This window comes from Salarias fasciatus (assembly GCF_902148845.1).
Source record: "Salarias fasciatus chromosome 7 unlocalized genomic scaffold, fSalaFa1.1 super_scaffold_4, whole genome shotgun sequence".
Classification (NCBI taxonomy): Eukaryota; Metazoa; Chordata; class Actinopteri; order Blenniiformes; family Blenniidae; genus Salarias; species Salarias fasciatus.
In genome coordinates this window covers 1069769-1096657 of record NW_021941229.1, presented here as the reverse complement: position 1 = coordinate 1096657, position 26889 = coordinate 1069769, and the positions used below count along the sequence as shown (strand labels likewise).

General features: G+C 51.9%; 1 protein-coding gene across 3 annotated transcripts; it reads left to right on the top strand.

The window, feature by feature from the left end:
• Nucleotides 1-3263: 3263 nt before the first annotated feature.
• On the top strand, nucleotides 3264-26889 carry hnrpkl (heterogeneous nuclear ribonucleoprotein K, like). Of its 3 annotated transcripts, none has more exons than XM_030085181.1 (15): nucleotides 3264-3392; nucleotides 4504-4610; nucleotides 9404-9501; nucleotides 9582-9638; nucleotides 12795-12838; nucleotides 17668-17740; nucleotides 17905-18018; nucleotides 18359-18487; nucleotides 18737-19044; nucleotides 21991-22044; nucleotides 22132-22168; nucleotides 23116-23131; nucleotides 24279-24346; nucleotides 24435-24604; nucleotides 25542-26889. In XM_030085181.1, exons 2-15 carry the CDS (start codon nucleotides 4550-4552, stop codon nucleotides 25570-25572), a joined length of 1260 nt encoding a protein of 419 aa, XP_029941041.1. In that variant the 5' UTR covers nucleotides 3264-3392; nucleotides 4504-4549; the 3' UTR covers nucleotides 25573-26889. The 3 variants fall into 3 exon arrangements, 2 of the variants coding, with proteins under 2 accessions (XP_029941041.1, XP_029941042.1); XM_030085182.1 differs by having other exon boundaries at nucleotides 3375-3396; XR_003930634.1 differs by lacking the exon at nucleotides 25542-26889 and having other exon boundaries at nucleotides 22271-23131; nucleotides 24435-24498.

Genomic DNA, 26889 nt, shown 5'->3' with positions numbered 1-26889 from the left:
GTCGGCCTCGGCGCTCATCAGCGTCTGCATCCCTCTCTCTGGTTTAAACATCAGCCGCAGCATGTTTTGGAACACTGAACGTCTCGTCAGCTTTCAGCCTTTCCGAGCCGCACGCTGTGACGATATGCTGGAAATGAGAGAATACATGTTGCTGATGAGCACATTCTGAAATCTCCCTCCTGATGAGGAGGCGCTCAGCCAGGACACATGATCTGTGACACATGGATGGTTAGTGTCGCTATGGCGACTTGCTTTTTACAAATAGCGCGGACAATGTCAAGTGTCGCTATGGTTGCAGATGAAAATATGTACGCAGGCTTTTTTTATGAGAAACATCAAGAACTGAATTATATCTGTCGCCATGGTAACCTCAGAGTATAGCAGAGGGAAGAGAGAGCTCTTTATTTTGCAATAGAGCCTTGCCTATACCTGGAGGAGCATGACGGCCCTGTGAGGGGACGGACGGACGGACGGACGGAGGGACGGACAGATTCATTCCGGCTCCTGATGTGGCGGCAGTGAGATGAAACTTCACGTCTCCCCACAGTGAAAGAAAAGAATAGATTTACAAAGGATAAATCTACAGGTCTGATCAGCTTTTGCAGGATTTCTGCAAAAACATTGCAAATTGCTTTCAAATGATTGAACTTAGCGGTACTGATGTAGAGCTGCGGAACCAGACGGACACGGCTATCCTCAGCAGGGTTTCTGAGACCGGGTGCAGATCAAGTTGATTACTGGAATAAATGCTGGAAAGGTTCATTAACTTCCTGAAAACACCATAATTTTAAAGTTTAGCCTCTGAAAACCCAACAGACTTCAACGTCTTTCCAGGCCGGAAGCTTTCTTCCAGCTGCTAGAAGATGCATCTCAGCAGTGGACCAGAACCAGACACTGGGTCAGACTCTGGACCAGGCACTGAACCAGACAGTGGAGCAGCTCTTGTTTATGAACCAAGTGTCTGAACATTTGAACATATATTGCACATTAGATTTGAGGGTTTGCCCTGCGTATTCATTTTGTCATTCATTCATTATTAATTTGTTCCAAAACAGATAACAATCTAATGGCAATGACATGAATCTATCTATCTATAAACCCTTTTGCAGAATTGTTTGTTATTCTTATATATATATATATATATATATAGATATATATGTGAACCTGCAGAACCAGGCTCAGAGGAGGAGGCTTTCTGCTATTGGTTGGCGTGAAAGCTGTGTGAGGGAGGGAGAAGGCTGATTCTTTGCTCGGTGTGGTTTTCTGTGGGGTTTGGGAGTTTCTGTGGGTTTTTCTGCTGAAGCGCGTTAGCAGTGAACACGTGGACCCGTCGCGCCTGCCGCCTGGTTCTTCCTCCATGCAGCAGCGGCTCCTCTGAGCACAGCCCGGCTGCTGACGGAGGAGGCGTCTGGCCGTTGGGGTGGAGGCGTCGGGTTTCTCCGCCGTGTCACTGAATCTGCTCCTGAGCACCGAGGACACAGGAGCAGGAATGGATCTCCCTGATCCACTGCTTCCCTTCAGCTTCCGCTGTGGCTCAGAATGCACAAAGCAACAACGTCTCACTACCGCCCTCCTGATGTCCGGGTGGCAGGACCGACACCAGAGCAGACTCTGCTGTGTCCCCGGCCTGGAACTGGTCTGGACCCCCTTAGCCTCCAGAACTGCTTTGGCTCTGGAGCTGGAAACATTTCTCAGGCTTGTTGGTTTATTTATTGGAGTTCAGGCTGTTGGTTCACATGTTCTGGACAAAATGGCCTCCGTGCAGGGACAGGTGTAGAGGGAAATCTGACTGGACAGCTCGAGCGACTGACGTTGGAAGATGCGGTTTGTGTAAATGAGACAGAATAAGCATCTGGATTCTGCAGCAAACTGCTCAAACACATCAAAACGTTCTGTGCCAGCCAGCTTGACCGGTTGCCGTTGCACATGTGACAGAGGTTTTCTCTTTTGATGCGTGAGCTGGCTGAAGTGAGGAAACTTAACCTAATCTAATGTTAGCCTGGAGCTACGTATCATTAGATTAAGAATCATGGGGTATGTCAGCAGGATTACAATTTTATTCATTTCAACTGAATTTGGCTTCTTCACAACACCGTCATTCCAAGGAAATTATACAGAGAAAAAGCAAACAATTCCACAGGAGCAAGTTTCCCAGACAGAGCAAAGGAATGAGCCTCTTTAAAGGAATACTCCGAAGATTTTGGACCCACGCCCTATCCCGATCATTTACAAAGTGAGATAAGCTCATAAATACCTTTGTTGTGTCTGCGCGTCCAGCGGCTGGATCCCAGCTGTTAGCATCGTAGTTAGCTTAGCTCAGCTGCTGGAGGTGAAGAGGAAACAGAGCCGGACTGACGAAAGTGGACAAAATCCTCCTTCCAGTAGTCCAGGGGACGGCGTATTAGCATGTGAAGTAAATCTGAATGGTTATAAAACATTTTAAAAGACGTGTTTTCCTTTTCAATCCATTAAAGCACTGTGCATGCGCAGGTCTGTGTGTATCATGACGTTATTTTAACGGATTGAAAAGAAAACACGTCTTTTAAAATGTTTTATAACCATTGGGATTTACTTCATGTGCTAATACGCCGTCCCCTGGACCACTGGAAGGAGGATTTTGTCCACTTTCGTCAGTCCGGCTCTGTCTCCTCTTCACCTCCAGCAGCTGAGCTAAGCTAACTACGATGCTAACAGCTGGGATCCAGCTGCTGGACGCGCAGACACAACAAAGGTATTTATGAGCTTATCTCACTTTGTAAATGATCGGGATAGGGCGTGGGTCCAAAATCTTCGGAGTATTCCTTTAACAGGAAGACACCTGCAGAACCAGAAGAGAGAAACAGAGAACAAGACCACAGGATTAAGAAGGTATGTGTCAATGAATGAATGAATGAATCAATCAATCAATCAATCAATCAATCAGTCAGCCTGGGTTATTAATGTTTTAAGAACACAGCTGAGACACCAATGCTACTAAACTATTATTGAAGAATTAATCCTTTTTCCAGCGCTGCATTAATATTAGTTTAAGTTAAAATAAATCACTGCAGATCCAACACATCCAACAGTTTTTAATCAAAGCCGTGATTTATTTTTTAAGAGGGTTTATTTGTAGTTGCCACGTGACTTGACCTGTGCTTCACTCTGGAAGGGGCCGAGGACAGTTTGATAACACGACCCGCGTAGAGCTGCGGCGGGCACTGCAGCGCCTCCCCGAGAGCCCCGCCCGCCCGGGCTGTCTCGGCACTGTGTTCCAACGCGTTACCGGGAGAGAGCGGACGAATCGGGCTCGAGCACCGACAGCGTCTCCCCGCTCTCCGCGCGCGCGCAGCCGGAAAACGTGCGAGCGTTCCAGGGCGAGACGACCGTGGAGGAGCGGGGCTCGGCTGCAGGTCGGTGCGTCCGGTTCGTTCCGGTTCGACGCGGCTGTAGCGCGCTTTTCTCCCCGCTAGCTGCGTGACGAGAGTGACGGGTCGATGTTATGCTCGGTTTTATGTGTGTGTGTGTGTGTAGATATACATCTGTCTGTGCGTGACACGCGCGCGCACAGGCACACGCACCTCAGCCGAGCCGTTTCTCCCCGGTGTGTCGGATGACATGGCTTCCCAGCTACCTGGTGACCGGGTTCCCCGGCGTCCGGCGTCGCGCCGTCAGATGTGCTGCCCGGAGCCTCAGAGAAGACACGGCTCTCCCGCACTGTGTCGGAAATGCGCTCCAACGGGCCAGCTCCGGGTTTCTGTCGGGGTTTCCAACATGTCCCGGCGGCCCGTGTAGCAGTAGCAGGAACAATGGACGTTCAGGGAGGTCTTCAGTTAACACGGGAACCAGTCCATCCGAAACACCCTGGGAAGTCACGCCCACGCCGCGAGAAGCTCGCTTGTGTTTGTAGGCACACGCCAGGTGGAAAACACACTTCTCACCTCTAGGTATCAGATGCAACCCTCCGTATCCCAACCCGGGGGGGCGGGGGGGCGGGGGGGGCGGGGGGGGGCACCGTGCGGCTCTGGGTAAAGCGGCCCCCCCTCAGTCCGGACCTCTGCAGCAGTGGCCGTGCATGTCGGAGTAGGAGGGCTGCATGTGTGCACTGCTGCTCGGAGCCCTGCGTGATGCGGTGCTAAATTGAAATGTAGCTTCATGGCAGCCAGTGAGATTATTTGTTGTTCGAGATGGAAAAGACACAACTGAGCTTATTTAGCTTGAATGTCCAAATGTGCAAGCATGCATTCAGATGAGGGCCGCACCATATGCAGAAAAGAAGAAATGAACTACAGTGAGTGTTCATAGCTTTTGTTTGAATTCAGTGTGTTCAAGTTTGTTCTAAGCATCTTCTGCTGACTGAAGGTCACAGAAAGGTCGTTTCATAATATAAAGAACTGTAGGTATAAGTCATGAGTGTCCCCCTCACACTGAACCTCCACTCACTTTGTTTGAATCGGCGTCCTGCTGTCAACATGTGGTCTGGGGTGTGTTCATGTGTTCACTGTGCTTGTTTTCTACTGGCAGATCCAGGGAGAGGAACCCGTTTGCTTTCTACTGCGTCTGCAGGACCATGGAGGTGAAAGTCGATCAGCAGGACGAAGACATCTCCTTCAGCACCACGGACACTAATGGTAGGTCCTCCTCCGCTGTGTGCCGACGACCAGCCTGTGGATTAACATTCAGTGGAAATGCATTGTGCTCATTTTTGGCCTCATTAGTGCGCTCGAGCACGGGAGAAACCAAGAGCAGATTGTGGCTGGTTCCAGCCAGCATGTGGACGATCAGATGGTTGAGGGACACCGCTGTTCCGTGGGCCCGGAGCAGGTCTGTCCATGCTTGAGTCCAGGATGGGTCCACGGTGCTGCTGGAGGCTGGCCAGCGTTCGGTTGGCTGCTGAATGGAAGCCGCCCGTTTGGTGGTGGTGGGGGCGGGGGCATGCTGGAAACCCAGAACTCACCGTCCATCTATATTTTTATCACCTCTGTTAGCCAAGCAGACTTTGAAATGACAGTCTGAATGTTAGCCGCGCTGTTTTGTGTTAAATTAGCGGTGTTTTCTGGAGTGTTGAGCGGGACTGTGCAGTTTAAGTGAGTAATGGACGTAACGCAGCGCCGAGACCCAAACTGGACAGCAGATGGCAGCGTTACCCGCCGGCCGGTCATCAAACGGTGAGGCAGGATTAGCATGGAGGGAGAGTCTGACGTATAAGCAAGGGCGTCAGTTTGTTTTGAAAAGTGGGGGGGACAACTAGCTATTGGCAAAAAGTGACTTTGGAGCTGTGTGTGCGCGTGTGTGTGAGCGTGCGTGTGTGTGCACGCACATATAAAAAGACTGACAATATATGCTTTCACTCACCAAAGCTGAGGACTCACTTTAAAAGAAAAGCGCATTGTGGTTCTTCTTTTGGATAAACTTTTCAATGACTTTAATTCTTTTTGATTTCCGACCACTAGCTTTAGCTTTAGCTTTAGCAGCGCAAAACTGCCACGCTCCCTGTCAGTCACTAATCAGGACACGCCTATATCGGCGGCAGCCAATCAGCTCTCAGTTTGGAGATGACGCTGCAGTCTGAGCCCCACTTGTCAAAAAAAAATTGCTCGGTCTCTTTGAAGCAGCAGATATTTCAGATAATCTTAAATAATTTCTAACAGTCTGCCTGCAGTCCTTGATGGTGACTCCTGGTGGCGCTGTTCTCCACCTGCCCCTAATGACCAGTCACCACTGCTTTTTGAGTACTGCTTGAGATGATGACTATAACTTATTTTACTTTTGGTATGGCTACGTTAAGATGCTGAGAATTTATATGGTAGGCAATTGGCAATTGGCCTGAAACTTTGATATGAATTACAAACCCAACAATGTTGAACTTCATATTGAAAAAATCAGCTCCATGTCAGATACATCAGCTACTTGTCAACTGGATTTACAGCTCAGAAACAACACAGAAACAAACCACTGAACTCTATTCATCGCAAATAGGAAGAAGGTTAAAGCATTTCCCGAATAAAAGAATAAACCTCAGGTCACTGGAGGATAGTTGGAGTTACATTAGAACACAGGCTGTTACCAGAACATATATCTGACTGGAAGAATCTTGACTTCAAGCCTCACCATCCATTCCCACTCAAATAGAACATTTTAACACAAAGCAACTCAAGGAGTACATGGAAAAATTACAAAAACACAGTTAGGCAGCCCACAACAGAAACACCACAATGACCATCTGATGACTCTTTGTCAACTTTGCCACCGAAACCTGGTGAATCAGCAGAGGAAGAACAACATGAAGCCTTATTGTCTTACCTTTGTTGTTAGTAGGCTGGAAACATTTATTACGATTATTATTAGCTTTAATTACTGGAGCAACACTCTGACGTGACCTCTTACTCTTCTGCTCTCTGGGTGTTTCATGGAAGGTTTGATTCTGCTGTGCTGCGTTTACTGCCTCCTAACCTGCGTACGGCCAGTCATTCTGTTTCCTTCTCTCAGTAATAAAATCTGAGGAAAGACCTAATCACAAATCAACATGTCAAAAAGAAAAGCAACCAACATCAGAGGAGGCAGTCTGTTAATCCACAGAATCACCATCAGACGCCCTCAAATAACTTTAGGCTGATCAAGCTAATGTACCAAATCTACACATACTGACAGGTCTTTGGCCGGGTAAAGATGCTCTGGCACCATTAAAGAAATATATTAAAATACTAACTGTACCATTGACACAAGTACAAACATTACTAAACATCCAAGGCGTGTTAGACACAGATAACCATCAGTCTTGTGTTTCCGTTATTTTATTTGTCCATGAGCAGAGTTCAACAGAAATAATCAGGAGACCCTGGTTCTTGCTGGAGGTCCTAGTGGAGACCCTGGCGCTGGAGGTCCCAGTGGAGACCCTGGTCAGACCCTGGTGCTGGCTCCAGCTGGTGGTCCAGTGTCGTCTAGAGAAACAGAAAGAAGCCTCAGGCTCTGCGGCGTCTGAAGACAAGGCTCTGCTCCACGATGTCCCAGAAGAGGCTCAGCAGTGTGGCTGCCTGCCATGTCCACAGAGACAAGCTGGGAGGAGGACAAGGAGGACAGATGTCATGTCTTCATTAGCATTTCAGAACGGCAGGACAATGTTTTTGGGCATTTTTAAAAATGCAGATGTTACCTTGTAGCCTACAAATCTGGACCTGTAGGACCTCCAGTACTCACAGTTACAGTTCTGTTGGGGATGAAATGACAGTTTGAGTCTGTTCAGCTCTGTTTTCTATGTTAACTGTTAAATGTCCAGTGAGCTGTGAACCAAGGGGCAAGCATCTCTACATACATATAAAAAAAAGTCTGTTCTAAAGTGTGCACATTTAAACCTATCTTACAATTAATTGTGTTTCTTTAATGAATTAAAGCATCTTTGATGCATTCTTCCTCATTACAGTTCAAATATAAAAATATGAAATTCATCCTTCAATAAAACTCGCATTTCTTTTTAATCAAAAGCAACAGGTCCCCCAGGGACGATCAGTCTGTTAATGATGATGAACTTTAGCTGAGGTTCTACTACAATGAGGCTAAACAGCCTCAAAATGTTGCTGTTAGCATGTTGAGAGTAAAGTTCTTCAGGACATATCCACATTTCAAAACAAACTACCGCCTCTTGCATACGTTTATAACATGGGATAATCACAGGGTTAAACTGGCAACCAAGTTTTCAAACTCACCACAGGTGCTGCAGAAGAAAGAGCTGCTCTGGGTCGGAGCTTCCACTGGAACAGACGCACATTTACAGCAGAGGCACGTTTATTTATTTTTTTTAATCCTCGTGAACGTCTGTTTGCATCTCTGCCGCTAGCGGATGGTGCGTTCAGGAGCGTCGGAATGTTCTTTATTACTGAAAATAACCGGGGTTACAATGGCTACACGTGAAGGATTTGTGTGTGGTGGAGAAAAAAATATCCCCGGCAAAAAGTGGGGGGGACACGTCCCCCCCGTCCCCCCCTAAACTGACGCCTATGCGTATAAGTCACATGCTCTAAGAAGCAACAGGCTTTCAGAAAGTTAAAATCCAGTGGCAGGTTGATTTAGAGCCTCACGAAGCGTCTCTGCTTCCAGTGAGATAAAAGAGAAACCCCATGGTACCGTTCTCCCCAGAGCCGCGTCTTGTTCACCTGCGTCATACTGACATACGTTCTGTATTCCAATAACCAGCCTGAAAATCAACAGTCCCATGACTTCCTCCAGAGCGCCATGAGTCCCAGTCCACAGTCTCCTGCTCCTGGTCCTGGTTCCAGTCCACAGTCTCCTGGTCCTGGTTCCAGTCCAGTCTCCTGGTCCTGGTTCCAGTCCACAGTCTCCTGGTCCTGGTTCCAGTCCACAGTCTCCTGGTCCTGGTTCCAGTCCACAGTCTCCTGCTCCTGGTCCTGGTTCCAGTCCACAGGGTCTTGGTCCTGGTCCTGGTTCTAGTCCACAGTCTCCTGGTCCTGGTTACAGTCCACAGGGTCCTGGTCCTGGTTCCAGTCCACAGGGTCTTGGTCCTGGTCCTGGTTCTAGTCCACAGTCTCCTGGTCCTGGTTACAGTCCACAGTCTCCTGGTCCTGGTTACAGTCCACAGGGTCCTGGTCCTGGTTCTAGTCCACAGTCTCCTGGTTCTGGTTCCAGTCCACAGGGTCCTGGTCCTGGTTCCAGTCTACAGTCTCCTGGTCCTGGTTCCAGTCCACAGGGTCTTGGTCCTGGTCCTGGTTCCAGTCCACAGTCTCCTGGTCCTGGTTCCAGTCCACAGGGTCCTGGTCCTGGCAGTTTATAGTCAACTGTCAACTTAATAACAATACAACTTGATGATCGGTCTGTCTGGGCCATTGGCTGTATATAAAGGTGGGCGGAGCTAGCATGGCGTCCCCCACAGCGTTCTCATTGGCTGTATATAAAGGTGGGCGGAGCTAACGTGGCGTCCCCCACGGCGTTCTGAAGCTTCCAGCAGGTCGTCTCCAGACTGACACTGTAAACCAGATGCAATGTGATTGGTCCAGTGAAACTCTTCCCGAACAAAAACAGCAGAATGTTGGTTTTTCAGTCGCCTTGTTGTGTAAATGGGGTCTGATTCGCTGCTTCAGTGCAACAAGAAAGGCAAAACAAAATAATTTCTAAAAATCCTCATATTTGATGGATTCTTTTAAAGGGAACTGTGGAGGAAGGAGGCTGTGAATCCTCCTGCTCGCTGTCGGTGTTCTCGGCTTCCTGCCTCCACCGGCGGTCCTCACAGGGAGTTTCATGCTGATGCTCCTGCCTTCGCCTCCTCACCTCGGGGTCTTTGTGTTGTGCTGTCTTACTAGAATAACATCCCGCCCTCTGGGACAGACTCATCGGACCAGATTAGGGCCTTTGACGGGCCCGTTTAGGCCCGCAGGCCGTGTGTTTCACACCCCTGAATGATCTTGTGCGGCAGGTAAGCGCCCGGCGGAGGACATGGACGAGGAGCAGGCTTTCAAACGTTCACGCAACGCCGACGAGATGGTGGAGCTGCGAGTGCTGCTGCAGAGCAAAGTAAAGCCTGCGCCCGCCGCCGCTCGCTACCGCCCGCCGCCGCCATGTCTCCCCTTCACTGAAGTTCCTTCTCTTCACAGAACGCCGGCGCCGTTATTGGAAAAGGTGGCAAAAACATAAAAGCTCTCCGCACAGACGTGAGTAAACGGATGAGATGTGATCTGTCTGCACAGGAGGCGGCGGCGCGCTCGATCCTCTCATTGATCCAGTTTGACCTGTTGTGTTTGTGTGATCTGTTGATGAGACATCTGAAAGTGTCCACATCTTATATGTCCCTCCAGGTAAATGTGACCTTGCAATAAATCCAACAAACCTTTGACAGGACAGAAGCAGAGACACAAACTCTTCCCAAAAGGTTTTCATATAAGTACAAGATCTCTTTTGAGCTCCAGAAGTTCTTTGTTCCTGTTCACACTCGGCAGGAACTGGCATGTTGGATGATGTGAGCACAGCGGGGGGTCAGGGCGCTACACCCGTCTTCACATCGCAGTGATATGCTGCAGGACCAGCGGGATGAGATCGGATCGTTCTCTCTCGCCTCCCGCTGCACAGCTGAGCAGTGAGTGACGCCTGGCTCCGCCCCCCCACCGGCGCCACTCAAACAAAAAAAAAGTTAAACTCTGACAATACATGATATTCAACTCACAATGCTTGTGCATCATTTTCTGTAAATAATTTGCAGAAAAAGAGCAGAATAACAGCGCGAAGTGCTGGAAAACTGACTCCAGGAGGCGGGCTTTAGGAGCCATTCCACCAATCACGATAGAGAACAAATGACTGACATGAAACTAAACCACCCAGCGCTGGTGATTGGCTGCAGCTGGGGGAGGAGCTTATATCATCCAATGCTGTGTGGTTTATAAATACACTAAGTTAACGTGGGGTCTACGGACCGAAACTGAAGTCCATATTCAACCTGCTGCACTCGGTGGGACGTGTTTTCCAGCTGCGCCGCCGTCCGCCACCCATTCAGCTCGCCCACACCTCAAAGCAGGTGGAGCCATTGCGTTGCAGACCTCCTCCTGAAGTGGTCCGAGTGCAGACGCTGTCAGAGGTGTGAAGATGCCCTGGTGCCTGCTCTCACCTGGGATCAGTGCTCCACCCAGAACACAAGTTCCTGCCCAGTGTGAGCAGGGCTGGACTCGGCTGGCTCGGCAGTGACGAGCAGAGCTGAACATGTGACGGCGGATCGTTGGGGCGCCTGGCGATCGGAGCAGGTGTCTGGTTCATTTGTACTGGACCAGCTGCTGCGATCTGAACCAGTAACCGCTTCACATCACTTCACTGGGGAGCCATTGATGACCTTATTCTCTGCCCTTCTGACCCTCAAACAGAAAATTAATACAAAATTAAGTCTAATACTAAATGATAGTAAACTAATAATGGAAGTGATTCATTTTTTGTAAATAACCTGCAGTGGAAGAGCAGTTAAGCATCTTGGAGCCTGAGGAGGTGGAGCTTAGTTGAGTCCACCAATCACTGATTCACAGTATAAATGAATGAGATCAGATTAAAGTGACCAGCCGTTTCGATCCTGCCCCTCGGGCAGGATTTAAGTTTTGGGGTCAATTCTTACGTACCACTAAGAAAATACATGACATCTACAAGTAGTACAAGTAGAAAATAGAAACTAAGTCTCATGTTTTCCTTTTTGTTACTATGAAGACAGTGAGTCCCACATTAAAGGTACATTATGTCTACATTATGTCTGCTTTAGTGAGCGCCACTTCGGTGCCCTAGAGGGCAGTGCTGAGTCACTGCTCACTGCAGCGTTGGAGTGACTCTTTGCACCACTGTCTGGGGAAAAAGTGGAGTTACAAGTCAGGTTGAGCTGTGGTGAGCAGTTTGGATCAACTTCAATAGATTTCTTGGACCCATTCCAGCAGTGCTGAAGTGGTTTTGAAAGTTTCCATGCTTGGGCCTCACTGTCCTGACATATGGGGTGTTCCACCTTAAAGCACGTTGTCTCAGTACGAATCTCTCCATTCACAAATTGCTCCAGTGCGGATTCTCCTGTAATCCCTGCCCCTGTTCATTGGATTTCGTCAGAAACAGACTTTTTCTCGTTGAGTTTTGACATGCACGGTAACAGCCAGTAGTCTCATGGCTCATGTGGACAGACCAGCAAGGCTCCGTCAGACAGCTCTGTCGGCCTCTTGCTCCCCGTCCAGAGCTGAGCCTGGGGGTGTTTTCATCACAGTAGTCCAGGGGCTGGGTTTGATTGGGTGGTGAATTCTGAAAATGTTCACCCCTCCATTTGGTTTGGTTTTCTTTCACACTGCACTTCCTTTGTGGACCAAACTGCCCCCTAAAGCCTGACAAAGTAGAACCCGGCTCAGTGATTGGTCCGGACTGCAGCGCTGATCCGCCGATAGATTGAAAGCCCGCGGCACCACCTCCTGGCTAAACCATTTAAAAACGGTGGTCCTCTGACCGTCTGTCAGTGAGAGCTGCACGTCCTCGCCACTCCACGTCTGTCCACCTCCTTTCTGCTGAGTGTCTGCTCCTGAGGATTTGCGCTGCTAGCATTGTTTGTTTACTATCCACAATGCACTGTGCTACATGAGGTCCTTTCCCGGTCCTCTGGATACTGTGCTTTCACACAGTCTGTGAACCAGACCACAGTTCGAGTAGACCTAGACCGAGTTCTTCAAGCGGACCAGAGTTTACGTCTTTGGTCCTGACCAGAGTCCAGCTGAGCGTTCACACCTGTCCAAAGGAAGTGGACTCTCCCTGAAACCCTCTGTGGTCTGGACCGGGCAGTGCTGCTGTGGAAGCGTCCTGGTTCTGGCTCCACAGTACTGACCCTGAGGTGACCTCAGAGCCTCCAGCCTGACGGGAAGTCGCTGAACCTCCAGTGCTCCTTTACGCAGCGTGTCTCTGTCCACTGTCACACTTTGTTCTTCACTCACAACAGTATCAAGTGTCTCATTTCACTTTTGGGACGACGTGTCATGGATTAAAATGTATTCCTTCTCCCCCTCTTCCCCTCTCCTTTACTTTTTATGTTTTGTTTATTATTGGCCACCTTCCTCCGTTGCCCATGTACCGGATCGACATGCCCCTCCTGCATTGCCCACCCTGACGTTGGCCCGCCCCTGACCGCCCGCCCACCCGACACTCCCGGTTGGCCCCGCCCATAAACCTGTGCCCCTCCTTAATCGGGCACCTAACTTGACATCTCGTGATTGAATGCCCCCGCCCAATGCCAACCTCCTCCACCACAACCACCACCACCACCACCTCCACCTCCTCCACCACCTCCTCCTCCTCCTCCTCCTCGGCCCATGCAGTACAATGCCAGTGTATCAGTCCCAGACAGCAGTGGCCCAGAGCGGTATGTCCCACCAGTTATTGCCTCACTGCCTGATTAGAACAGTCAAACACGTGTCTTTGATAACCTGCCTTCTGTTTCTTTTTAACATTTTTGCATACATGAAGGTATATCCCCCACCCCATCCCCTCCCCCAAACACCCCTCTCCTCCACTTCTAAGAGCCGTCTATTGTTCCTTTGATTTTTCTGTCCATTTCCAACATTTTCTCCATTGATTTGGACTCCGCCCCCCACCCTGTCATTTAACAGTTCACTGTCCATGCAGAGAATCACCGACAGCCCCACTGTCAAGTCTTTTAATAATCAGCAACGCAGCAGATTTATCTATTTTTTTCCATTTCTATTTCATCCTTACTGACCGCCAGAAGGCGGTGCTGAAAGCACGGAATGTTCCCTTCGTGCATGTGCAGTTCAGGTATGTATACCAACAGCGTCACTTGTGACCCTAGAAAGGTAGTTCCGGAGTCAAGCCCAGGTTCGGTTCCTTTTCTTCTCGTGTGCAGTTCTCATACAACTTGAAAATCACTTGAGCAGCCTATACGGTATCAGAAACGTTCTTTGCTGGAAGCCTTGTGCCCGTGTTGGTCAGAGGGGCGAATTCGCCCTCCAAAGGCTTCAACGGTAGCTACACCACTTCCACTTTTGCCTACGGCGATTGACGCCGCTGTGGCGCCTCCTTTGGGGTGAGAGAGCCATCCATACCCTCCTGGCAGACGGTGAAGCTTGATGGATCTGTTGTTCTTACTGAGTGATGGAGGACAGCAGCCTCGTTCTCCCCCGGGCCTCTGGACGTGCCAGCCGTGGCTGTCAGCGATGGGGTTGACGTCAACTTAGCCCAGGGTTTCCCCCAGCGCTTTATAGGCCTGGCGGGCCGCCAGGCTTTTCTTGCCCCCCGCCAGGCTAAGCGTCGCTTGTTAATTCACTGTAAATATTTTCAGTCCGCCCGCCCGCGCTGCAGCGCCCGGACGAACTGAGAGGGACCCAAAGAAAAGAAAAGCTGCGCTCCGTGACCCAGCGGTGCAGAGACTCGATGCGTGCGCTCTCTCCCTCTCGCCACTTCCACTCCGAGGGTTGAACGCACGGTCCCGACCCCCGACCACGCGCTCCGAAGCGTCACGCTATCCCCCCCCCACCCCCGCCCCGCCCCGCGTCCACGCGCTCCGAAGCCGCTTTCTGGGGGAAACCCTGTTCGCCGCTGTGGTGGAGGTGCCGCTTGTGCGTTTTGCCCGGTTCCTGCGGACTTTAGCTTTTGCAGTCACTTCTGGCACGCCGGCACTATTCCCAGATTCTACAGGGTAAACGGTGGTGCTCCCCATCCAGTGGGTGTGTTCTGTGGCTCTGCAGAGGCTTCTCAGTGAGGCTGCTTTCTGGGATTCCTCCTGACTAAGCTGGTATACGTCATTCAGTGCTTTCAGCACCGTCTTCTGGCGGTCAGCAGGGATGAAATGGAACGAAAGCTACCAATGAAACTACGGATCAATGAATCCCGGATGACCGCTAGAGCAATCTATGGCCCAATCCCATTTCTCTTTCTAGCCCTCCCCCTTAGCCCTCCCCCTATGAAACGGAGTGCTGAGGGGTAGGGGAGAAAGTAAACCCCTCCGAATTGGGACACCTCTCCAACAATCACGTACGTCATCAGTAGTCGCCGCTGCCGATGACGTAGGCAGATGTGACAATTATTTGCTGAAGAAGAATGTTTTTCTTACATTTTAAAACTTTATTAATTGACAAAATACTGACATTATGAACTTCTTTCGTTGCGGACGCCGCCATCTTGCTAATCTTGGAAGGCTTTCTGAGAAGTCTGTCCTCCAGTGGCGGCTGGTGGCGAGGGGCGTTTGTTTTGTTCACCTGGACCGTCAGTGGCGGGTGGGGTTAGTTCACTTATGGCGGGAGCGCTCGTTTCCCACCCGCGCATTCCAGGCGGGCCGTGTTGAAGAAACCAGTTTATTGAAAATAATCATCTGTTGTGTTTGGAATGCGCCCGGAATGTGCGGGTGTGGAAACGAGCGCTCCCGCCAATGCGGAAGTGAATTAACCCCGCCCGCAAGTCATGGTCTACGCTTACAGAACAGGCGCCCCTCGCCATCGGCCGCCACTGGATCATACCCCTCCGTTTGGAGTGTGCCTCTCAAGAATCTCCTTTTGGAGGGGTGACTGGCCCTCTTTCTTGGCCCTACACCTCCGTCATAATGACAATTGGGACACTCCTACCCTCCACGTGAACGCGCAAAACGAGGGGAAGGGCCAAGGGGGAGGGCTAAGGGGTGAAATGGGATTCAGCCTATCACTCAGAATCCTTGTAATCACGTGAGAAGACTCTGTATAGACCCTCCAAAAAAACGCGACTATGCGATCGCATGAATTCACGCATAAATCACCCTTTTGCCGCTGATTATGCAGGGGCCACATATTTTCCAAAAGGACGCATAATTCCTGCAATAATCTCACATTTACCGCGAAAAAAAGAGAAATGGTCTCGCTTGAAGCGCTGTGACGTTCAATGAACGAGTCGTTCGTTTGAACGCGTTCTTTTAAGTGAACGATGAGAGCCGGTCACAGCTGTCTGAGAGCCGTTCCTTTGTGCAAACTGTCCACGCTTCCTTCACGTGTCTCCTGACTGTCTCCTGAGTGTCTCCTGAGTGTCTCCTGAGTGTCTCCTGACCGGAGCGGAGCCGGTGTTAACTGGTGACTGGGTTTGTTTCTCATCCCTTGTTGCTGATAGATGTTAAAAACCAGACAAAAAGCCGTGTCCGACCTTTAATAAGTCTGATATCAACATCCGCTGCTACTAGCACCAGCAGCAGGAAGTGCTAAAGGAAGTCAGTCACCAGGTAACAAGGAAACCAGTTCATTTGAAACACCGCATAATCAAGAATTTTTGCTCGCGTTTTTCTGGAGGGTCTATCTGTAGGAACTGAATCTGAGGTGACATCAGAACTTAATACCTTTCTTGGGTCACCCTGGGGTCACAGGTGACGGTCAACATACTCGAACAGTGCATGCGTGAAGGGAACATTCAGTGCGTTCAGCACCGCCTCCTGCTGGTCAGTAGGGATTCATAGAACCGCAGTTACTTTGGTAACTTTAGTTTTTTCTCTGCTGTTGCGTCTTATGGCTCATTTATGCTCTGCATACGCCCTTTAGCAAGCGCGCTTCAAACTGCCTTTATGCTTCTGTACATTCGTTGCAGCCGGGTTTACGCAGCATCGTTTTTGAGCTTTCTTTTCAAAACATTTTCATGTTTTATAAACTGTCCATTTACATGGAAATGGCAAACACTGACAATGATGCAGTTAGCATGTTGCTCCACTAGTGGGTGCTGTTAGTTTCTGTATGAAAGACATGTCCACGTGGGTGCGCGTCGGCCCCCGTGACATAAAAATTATCATGAATTCCTGTCCGCTAGGGTCCGCGCGCAGCCCACATTTTGTGCCTGCGTTACGCGTTTTCGCCGAGTCACAGCGGTAGTCGCGCATGCGCCGAGCGGCTTTATCCGTCATGCATGCGCCAGCCAGGCTGTTCTCTAGTACCGCCACCGAACGCTGCATTGACGCTTGTTTTCCCCCTCTTCTTCGGCTGAATACAGCAGACGCAGGAGCTGCGTCTCCCTCTGCCTTCTCCTGGTCGCCATGTTGGTTATGTGCATGCGCGCAGCTTGTTTCCTCTGAGAGGGCGCGGGCATCAGTGCGCATGCGTGGAACAAAAAACATCCATGTATCACACGTCATAAAACCAGCAAAGCCAGAATGCGCTAACCTTCACATTGGAGATGGTTATCTGATCTTAGACATTGAATTACTCCTTCAGTTTCTACCCAGCTTCTCTTCAAGAGCTTTCCCCAGCGTTTATTAGCGCCTGATCTCTTCTTTGCTGAGTCCGTACCTGTGAGGATAAACATGGACGGATTCCTCTGGGCGTAACGTCCAGCATAAATGAGCCTTCACTTGTCCCATTGAACTTGTAGAAAGCAGTCACCTCTTTCCTTTCTGTCCTCTCTCTGGCCCATCTGCCCCCACCCACCCCCACCCCAGTGTTTTCACCATCACTGTGGAGAGCGCTGCCCCCCCCCCCCCCCCCCCCCACTCATCCTGTCCCCTCTTTGTTTCATCGTGCTGCATCCTCATTCTGTTTGGACCTCTTCTTCCTTCTGGCCACGTTGAGTCCAAGCTGCCTGCCCAGCCTCTCATAACCCGCTCTGTTAGTCGGTAACCCCCCCATCACCCCTCTGCTCTCTGTTTTCTATCGCCCACCTCGTCTCCACACCTCTGCCCCCTAAGCCCTGCCCCCCCCCCCCCCCCCCACCCCACCCCTCCCCTCCCCTCCCCCTGTGTCACTATGAGAAGGTGTGCTGGTGGCGCTGTCGTCATGGGGAGTTGTTTTTTTTTCTTTAGTTTATTACATTTGTTTTTCCCAACTTGCCGGTGGTAGGATGGTTTCATTTAGGTTTCTCTGTTACTCTCGCTGTTGCTCTCTCTTACTTTTTCTCTCTCTCTTGCACTCTCTCTATCTGTTCCTCTCTTGCTCTCTTTCTGTCTCTCTCTCTCTCTCTCTCTCTCTCTCTCTCTCTCTCTCTGGCTCTCATTTTATTTCGACCCATTCTAAACGGGCCGTCCTCCTAGACGTCTCTTACTGTAAGTGGTTAGATTCAGTGCATGTCAGCTTCTTGTGTAGTGCAGGGAGAGGTTTGTCGTTTGTGTCGTAGTGTGCAGCAGCCTTGACTCTCTCCCTGTTCTCATCTTGAGTGTTGGATGGTCGATGTGGACTTGCTTTCCCTCCTCCTCGGTAATGTTGTTGCTTCCTCTGGGCTGGAAATGGTCCTGGACAGGATCCTGAGCGTGAACGCCAGCATCGACACCATCGGAGACATTCTGCTGAAGATCATCCCCACTCTGGAGGAGGTAAGAACGCCTGTCAGCTGGGACACGGTGAAACGCAAGCCGTCCTGCTCAGCATCTGGATTTAGATTAACATCCAGCTTCACATATCGGGTACGGGAGCATCTGAGAATCAGCTGGATGCAGCGCGAGAGGCCTGACGGACGCCGCTTATCTGCCTCCTTTAGTACCAGCACTACAGCGGGATCGATTTCGACTGTGAGCTCCGCCTGTTGATCCACCAGAGCCTGGCTGGAGGCATCATCGGAGTGAAAGGTGCCAAGATAAAGGAGCTGAGAGAGGTGGGACACAGCTGACACAGCTCCGTTCAGACCGCTCCCCAAATCCACTCTGAAGTCTGAAGTAATCTCAAACAGCAGAAAGTTCATGTCTGAATAAACACAAACACACTAGAGTCCATGCAGCAGCTCTGCAGGCAGACAGGGACACACAACTTCACCGACACCACTTATTTACAGGCGGAATAAACTGCAATAACAGACGTCTACAGAGTGTGAGATAAAGAGGAGGTGGGCCTAATATAGTGTCTGTCTGTCTGTCTGTCTGTCTGTCTGTCTGTCTGTCTGTCTGTCTGTCTGTCTGTCTGTCCTCTCCTCTCCTCTCCTCTCCTCTCCTCTCCAGAACACTCAGACCACCATCAAGCTGTTCCAGGAGTGCTGCCCTCACTCCACGGACCGGGTGGTGCTGGTGGGGGGGAAGCCGGAGCGCGTCATCGAGTGTATCAAGGTGATCCTGGAGCTGGTGTCAGAGGTCAGTTCACAGCTGGCAGCCAAAACATTATGACCGCTGTCCTGACGGCTGCAGCTGGCTCCCGTGGACGGCGGCAGCGCGCTGCACCGCCGTGGCTGTCGGGTTTCACTGCTCAGTGGCTCCAGGAGTGCTACATGCTACATGCTAAAGACTTTCAGGCTCACTCACCAGTTGTGCTTAAAGTCTGACTGATGCACTCCGGGAGTGTGTGTGTGTGTGCGTGTGTTCACTTCCTTTCTTCACCCTCAGGCTCCAATAAAAGGCCGCGCTCAGCCGTACGACCCCAACTTCTACGACGAGACGTACGACTACGGCGGCTTCACCATGCTGTTCGAGGAGCGGGGCCGGCGGCCCATCGGCGGCTTCCCCATCCGGGTGCGGGGCGGCTTCGAGCGCCTGCCCCCCGTCCGGGGCAGCAGACCCCCGCCCCCCTCCAGGAGGGACTACGACGACATCAGCCCCCGGCGGGGTCCGCCGCCGCCGCTGAGCAGAGGAGGGCGGGTCGGGAGCCGGGCCAGGAACCTGCCTCTGCCGCCGCCGCCGCCGCCAAGAGGAGGGTGAGGGAACTACACACCGCACTCAGCTGTCGGGGTGGGGTGGGGTGGGGGGTGGCACAGGCTGGGACCAGGCTGGGACCAGGCAGGGACCAGGCAGGGACCAGGCAGGGACCAGGCTGGGACCAGGCTGGGGCCAGGCAGGGACCAGGCAGGGACCAGGCAGGGACCAGGCAGGGACCAGGCAGGGACCAGGCTGGGACCAGGCTGGGGCCAGGCAGGGACCAGGCTGGGACCAGGCAGGGACCAGGCTGGGACCAGGCTGGGACCAGGCAGGGACCAGGCTGGGACCAGGCAGGGACCAGGCAGGGACCAGGCAGGGACCAGGCAGGGACCAGGCAGGGACCAGGCAGGGACCAGGCTGGGGCCAGGCAGGGACCAGGCAGGGACCAGGCAGGGGCCAGGCTGGGGCCAGGCTGGGACCAGGCAGGGACCAGGCAGGGACCAGGCAGGGACCAGGCAGGGACCAGGCAGGGACCAGGCTGGGGCCAGGCAGGGACCAGGCAGGGACCAGGCAGGGACCAGGCAGGGACCAGGCTGGGGCCAGGCAGGGACCAGGCTGGGGCCAGGCTGGGACCAGGCAGGGACCAGGCAGGGACCAGGCAGGGACCAGGCAGGGACCAGGCTGGGACCAGGCTGGGACCAGGCAGGGACCAGGCTGGGGCCAGGCTGGGGCCAGGCTGGGGCCAGGCTGGGGCCAGGCAGGGACCAGGCAGGGACCAGGCAGGGACCAGGCAGGGACCAGGCAGGGGCCAGGCTGGGGCCAGGCAGGGACCAGGCAGGGACCAGGCAGGGACCAGGCAGGGACCAGGCTGGGACCAGGCTGGGACCAGGCAGGGACCAGGCAGGGACCAGGCTGGGACTGAATTTCAACAGATCTCCAGTTAAAAATGAATTTCTTCTGCCCTGTTTGTTAAATTGTGTGAAACTCACTGTAGGTGGCGCAGTGTGACATGGTTACAGACATATTCATGTATGTATATGAAGTTAATGCAGTATCTGGGCAGACGCTGTCCGGGTGCGTTTTATTTCGGGACAGGAAATGAAACACAGTACTCGCCAGTGAGCCAATCACCCAGGAGTAGTGCTGTGTAGCATACCTTTAGTTTTTTCTCCAAAGTTGTGAAAATGCAAAGGAAAGTGCGAATTTTCAATGAAAGAAGTAAATATTTAATCATAACTTTTTCTCCTTTGCTGAATTGAGCTGACAGTTTACTTTGGGCACCAGGTGGCGCCGGTGGTGCACACGTCATTTTCCCGCTGTATTTCTCATTGAGTGTGGTTCCAGGGTGTTTTTGATTTGGAATTGGTTTATTCTGAATTAAGTAATTCAGAATTATATTCATGAGCATCGTGTTTACCGTGTTTACATGGGAAAAGTGAAGGATTGACTCCTCTCTCACGCCGGGGTCTGTGCAGCGTTCTGATTGGACGGAGCGGATGTGACGTCCTGATGTCTCCTGGTAGTAAACAGCGTTTTCTCACCTTTGTGTCTGGATTAACTTTGACGCTGCAGCTTTGAAAATCTCCCCGTCGACCCGCTCGTGTCATTTAATCCAATTCTTCTAAAACTGCCGTTGAATAAATCGTCTCCATACGAGTCGAACGGCGGACAGCGGGCCGCCATCTTGAAATATTGCGTCATCACGACAGAGCAGAACGACCAGAATGAAGCGGCCTCATTAGCAGATGATTCTGCTTCCGAAGGAGAATGAACCCGCTGGTCTGTTGGGATTAAACTTCATTCTAAACCAAGTTTTCAGGCGTTTCCATGGTGATTTTAGAGCAGAACGAGACTTTATTCTGATTTATAGAGGAATAAAAAGTCCCATGTAAACACAGGGACTGTGTGTGGTCAGTTTTCATTAGCTTGAGGATTCGTGCACACATCTTAACCTTCACAGAATCAGCTGAGGTCCAGAGCGGGCAGGACTCTGTTAACGGGAGCAGAACCTCCACTGGCTGGACCCGGGTCGGGAAGTTTCCAGTTATGATCAGCTGAGAGCTGGACTGAACCTGACCACGTCTTCGTCCCGGATCCCGTCGTGTCCCGTCCACACGGCGTCGCTGCAGGAAATGTCTGCTTCCACACAACATGTAGACCATCTGTCAGGTCTGCAGGTGGCGCTGTATCTCTGCCACAGAATACAGCAAGTGGAGAAGAAGACGGGAAGCACTGAGCTGCACATGTAACCAACATGGCCTCATTAAAGCAGCCGGCTGGACCGTCTGCAGCAGCAGAGCGTTACCAGTGACCAGTGAACAGGGAGCGCTGCAGGGACCGGCGGGCCCAGCGGCCTGATGGGACGCAGGACGGCAGTCCTGCCTGCCTGGCTTTTAGAGGTTCAGGGGGCTGGCACAGCGCCGGCCCAGGCGGTCTGGCCCGGTCTGGCCCGGTCTGGCCCGGTCTGGCCCGGTCAGGCCCGGTCTGCCCCGGTCTGCCCCGGTCTGCCCCGGTCTGCCCCGGTCAGGCCCGGTCAGGCCCGGTCAGGCCCGGTCAGGCCCGGTCAGGCCCGGTCAGGCCCGGTCTGCCCCGGTCTGCCCCGGTCTGCCCCGGTCTGCCCCGGTCAGGCCCGGTCTGGCCCGGTCTGGCCCGGTCTGGCCCGGTCAGGCCCGGTCAGGCCCGGTCAGGCCCGGTCAGGCCCGGTCAGGCCCGGTCTGCCCCGGTCTGGCCCGGTCTGGCCCGGTCTGCCCGGTCTGCCCCGGTCTGCCCCGGTCTGGCCCGGTCTGCCCCGGTCTGGCCCGGTCTGGCCCGGTCTGCCCCGGTCTGCCCCGGTCTGGCCCGGTCTGGCCCGGTCTGGCCCGGTCTGCCCACAGACCCGGGATGTGAACACCAGGTGCTCAGTGTGGAACTTTGCATGAGGGAAACTGGGAATGTCTCCGGCAGTCTGTGGATGTTGGAATCACCTTGAGACGCCTTTCAGTGTGACGGTGTTCTTGTGTCTGCAGAGGAGACCGGTTTTCCCACGGCAGCTACCACAGCAGCCTGGACGACAGGCCGAGGTGAGCGCCGCCGCCGCCGCCGCCGCCGCCGCCCGGCCTCGTCCCTCATTCAGATGTCCTCAGCTGTGTCCATGTCGCCGTCTGCAGTGACCGGAGAGGCCGAGGAGACCGCTACGACAGCATGGTGAGGCCCGCCGCCCGCCGCTCAGACGCTGCACTGCTCAGGCTGTCTTTTCTTTTTTTCCTCGCCATGCGTGCGCACTGATGTAGGCCTGTCGTTGCCTAGCAACAGCCGTCTCCTTGGTTACCGGAGAGCAGCCCAGTACATAGTCCGGAGAATCTGCCAGGCTAGCAAATGAAGCCGAGCAGAAACCAGATCCGCTGCTGACCCGGTTCCCTGCTGGTCCTCGGCACGGCCCGGCAGAGTTCCACCCAGCGCCGCGGGACACGGCTCGGACCGGAGAACCAGCAAATCTGACAACCAGAAGACTTTATCCTCCAGTTTCATTTGATTCTGACGTGATATTACCCCCGTCAGCGGGGCAGGTTTCCATCCGGCTGCTGGCTGGTGCTCGGGTTCCTCTGAGGTTCCTCAGCCAGAGCCGGAGACTCCGGCGCTCCGTGGCTTCAGCTGATCAGAAACTTACTGCCCCTCAGATGTCTCCAGTCTGGCCCGTCGCTTCCTGAATGAGAAGTGTTCCACGTTAGGGGGGCGGTTCGGCCTAAACTTGATATCACGGTATAGTTTGATGTATGACGTCCAGCAGAACAGTTTCTTCATGGTTCCCACGGCTCATGGTGAAACAAGGAAGCAGGAAGTGGTTTTTAAAACTATTAAATAACAGAAGTCAAGCTATTTTGAAGCCAAACCGTGTCCAGATTATAGGTCAGGGGTCAGCAACTTCATTGGGCGTGGAGCCAATGTTTGTTTGGGCACTTGAATCACGGGGGGGGGGGGCACATAATTGAAGATGTTTTTATTAGAATCTGAATAACTATCCAATCTTGAACGTTAAAACAATGGTGTCAGAAATGTCTGAGATTTCCCAGAAACACGCTGCTGTGGTTGGAGATGTTCTTCCTGTCCGTCACTGAAACTCTTCCCTCTTGTGTTCCTGCTCCGGCCTGCAGAGCGGCGGCGGATACGGTGAGTGTGGACTGTTTCCATGCAGGGCAGCAGGCAGGCTGTGCAGAATTATTAGGCAAGCTGTGTTTTTGAGGATTAGTTTTATTATTGAACAACAACTCTGTTCTCAATGAACACAACAGACTCACAAATGTCAGAGCTGAATCTTTGTGGAAGTTGGAGCGCGGTTTTTAGTTTGAGTATCTCAGGAGGATACCTGAGCAGGTGACTGTTACTGTCCATCATTATTAGGCAACTTAGCAAAAAACAATATATGCCCATTTTCACCAGGGAAACCAGTGGAACTACTCACAATTTGCACATCTACATTTCTGGCATTCAGAAACCAACCAGTGACCGGTACAGCCACCTTTCTCTGCGGGGACACTCTACAGCCGCCGCCCAGAGACTCTGTCAGAGTCTTGATCTGTTCAGCATCAACCCCAGCCTCCAGAGAGCTGGACTGTGATGAGGGACCACAGGTCCTCTGTGGGTTCAGATCAGGTGACCCAGGAGCCAGGTCGTCATTTTTTCTTCTGTCAGACCTTTTCTGGCCTCGCAGCGGAGGACTGGGATGTGTGTGATGGAGCACTATCCTGCATGAAAATCAGGTTTTTCTTGAACGATGCTGACGTCTTCCTGTCCCACTGCTTGAAGAAGGCGTCTTCCAGAAACCGGCAGCAGGACTGGGAGTGGAGCTGGACTCCATCCTCAACCCGAAAAGCTCCCTCAAGCTCCTCTGTGACACCAGCCCAGACCTGTCAGATCTCTCTTCTGACCCATTCTGCCAAAGGAAAGGAAGCTGCCTCATAACAGCACACCTGCTATAGGTTGTTGATGGCATTAGACCACACCCATTCCCATTACAGAGCTGACCATCACCTGATGTGCTTCGCTGGCAGCAGGCCTTCAGGCCCATACTGCCTGGAGCGGGACAACAGGCACAAAGACGATGCTGTGGTCAAAACACTCCTGTGCCTCATAATTCTGCGCAGCCTGTAGCGACCACAGAATGATCTGTCAGAGCTGTTTTTACAGATTTCTCGTGACTGTCCTGTCAGATTCATCAGGAGCTCAGGCTGCCATTGGCTGTGAAATCCTTCAGTGTCTTAGATTGTGTCATATGAAGGGAAAACACGTTTTTTCTTCATTTTCGTTCTCTCTCCAGGAGGGCGAGGCTCCTACGGCGACATCGGGGGGCCGGTCATCACCACGCAGGTCACCATCCCCAAAGACGTAAGCCCCGCCCCCCCGCGGCAGCACCGAGCACACACAGGGCCCGGTCCGCCCGAACCTGAACCGGCCTCGCCGCTTTGTCCCGCAGCTGGCCGGCTCCATCATCGGGAAGGGGGGCCAGAGGATCAAGCAGATCCGCCACGAGTCCGGGGCGTCCATCAAGATCGACGAGCCGCTGGAGGGCTCCGAGGACCGCATCATCACCATCACCGGGACCCAGGACCAGATCCAGAACGCCCAGTACCTGCTGCAGAACAGGCACGTTCCCACCGCGGACACACAGGCAGACTGCCTCATTACAGCAACGAAGGTCTTTACTCTCATCCAGACCATCCCACCTTCAACCAGAAGAGAGAATGGTTTAGTGTAGCGGTTCAAAGAGTGGCTTGTCTGCTGCTCCACAAACCACCAGCTGAGTGATGAAGCAGCTCACAGCAGCACCTGCTCTCTGTAGTCCCAAACGGCCTTAAAGACTCAGATATGTGAAATGCAGAGTAAATTATAACTAAATGAAATCTCCCAAGCTATATTCTCTCTGTCCATACTGCCAATAGTCTGCTACCGTTTCAACTTTGTGAGTGACGAATAGAGAATACAGAACAAGTCTATCATCTATGTAGAGCAGGTCTATATAAAGAACAGGTCTATAGATCTATACATAGCAGGTCTACAATCTACAAACAGGTCTATAGTCTACAGAAAAGGTCCTATAGATCTATAGATCTCTGTAAACAGGTCTATAGATCTCTGTAAACAGGTCTATAGATCTCTGTAAACAGGTCTATAGATCTCTGTAAACAGGTCTATAGATCTCTGTAAACAGGTCTATAGATCTCTGTAAACAGGTCTATAGATCTCTGTAAACAGGTCTATAGATCTCTGTAAACAGGTCTATAGATCTCTGTAAACAGGTCTATAGATCTCTGTAAACAGGTCTATAGATCACTGCGGCTCATGAGTATCGGTGTCTTCACTGATGCTGTTTTTAGACCGAGTCTCCTGAGTCCTGGTCCACCTGCCTGTTGGACGCCATAAAGCTTCATTGATACTCCAACATTATGCAGTTACATGTACTGTGATTCTTTGACCTCCTGGTGTACTAAAATGAATATTCAAAATTGTGAAACGTCGCCTCCACCAGCGTCCTGGCAGTCTGGGCAGTCCCTCGTCCTCACCTCTGTCTCTGTCCCTGCAGCGTCAGGCAGTACTCCGGCCGCTTCTTCTGAGAGGATGAAGACAGAGCTGCCGCCGTGCCGCTGAGCCCGGCTCCCTCCGCCGTGGGCAGTGGCGGTCCGTCCCTCGCCGACACCCTGGCGGTTGTTTTTCAGGAGGTTCCAGACAGACGGCCCGCCGGCTGTCCACCGCTGTAGTTCCTGATGAGGAGACCCCTGTTCATCCACTGTATAAACCCGTCCGTGTTGCCGCCACCGCTTCATTTCCCTGCAGCATGCAGAATGTATTCTCACATGATTTGGCTTTCCTTTAGTATTTCTCTCTTGATCAGCAAGCTCCCGCCTCACGTCCAGCCTGGTCTCCCAGGGCTTCAGAGCCATCTCACCCAACTCCGACACAAACTAAGTGCTTCTTTTGAATGACTGGCTACGTCCTGCAAACATCTTCATTTGCCTTTTGTGCTCAGAGAATCCCCAGCTCATGGACTCTTTCAGAGGCTGTTTTTATCCTGAGTGAGCTGGAACGTTAAAATGATTCAAAAAGTTGGTCTTAATTCTGCAAAACTGCATCAGATTCTTCTGATCACAAAATATCAATGGAAATAAACTTAAAATCTAAAGCCTGCCACATCTGTTTGATTCCATTTAGCCTGAACAGTGTTAGGCTTGAAACTGTTAGCTACCTGGCTTCAGTTTGAATCAGCTAGTTAGCTGACTAACTTCTTGAGATCTGTCAGTTAGCTAGCTAGCGGATTTAAAAAGTCAGTTAGCTAGCGAGCAGATTTGACAAGAAGTCGGTTAGCTAACTGGCAGCGTCAAATTACAGCTACCAAATCACTGGAGACTTGTGACGTAGCTGAAGAAACTGGCCCACACACTGGCTGCGTTCATTAGTAGGAGCTGGATGCGGTTGTGGATCCGTCCAGTCTGAAGCTTGTGCGAGCCAGACCACGACCGGCAGCCTAAAACTCCAGGCCACCCTTCAGAGCGTGGTGGCGAAGTGTTGGCGTTGCGGTGGAGCCAGCCGTTGGGTGTAGAGGCTGTCCGTCGAGCCGCTGCCGTCCAGCAAACACACTTTTTGCCTTTGATTGACGAGGACTTGTATAACCCGTGTGTACATATATATTGTATATTTACATGGAAGAAAAAAAGCTCCTCAGTGGTTCGATTGACTTCTTGATACTTTGTTGTAAGAGAACCAAATCATTTGTGTCATGCTTCACGACTTGAACATGTGACCTCCTGGATCCACTGCTGTTTTCTAATCTGAAGGTTTTGGAAGTGATCTCGTGACTTTTTCTGTCTCTTGGTGTCAGACGATGTAAACCTGCAGGTGTTCAGTAAATAAAGTCTGTGTCCCCTTTGGAAACA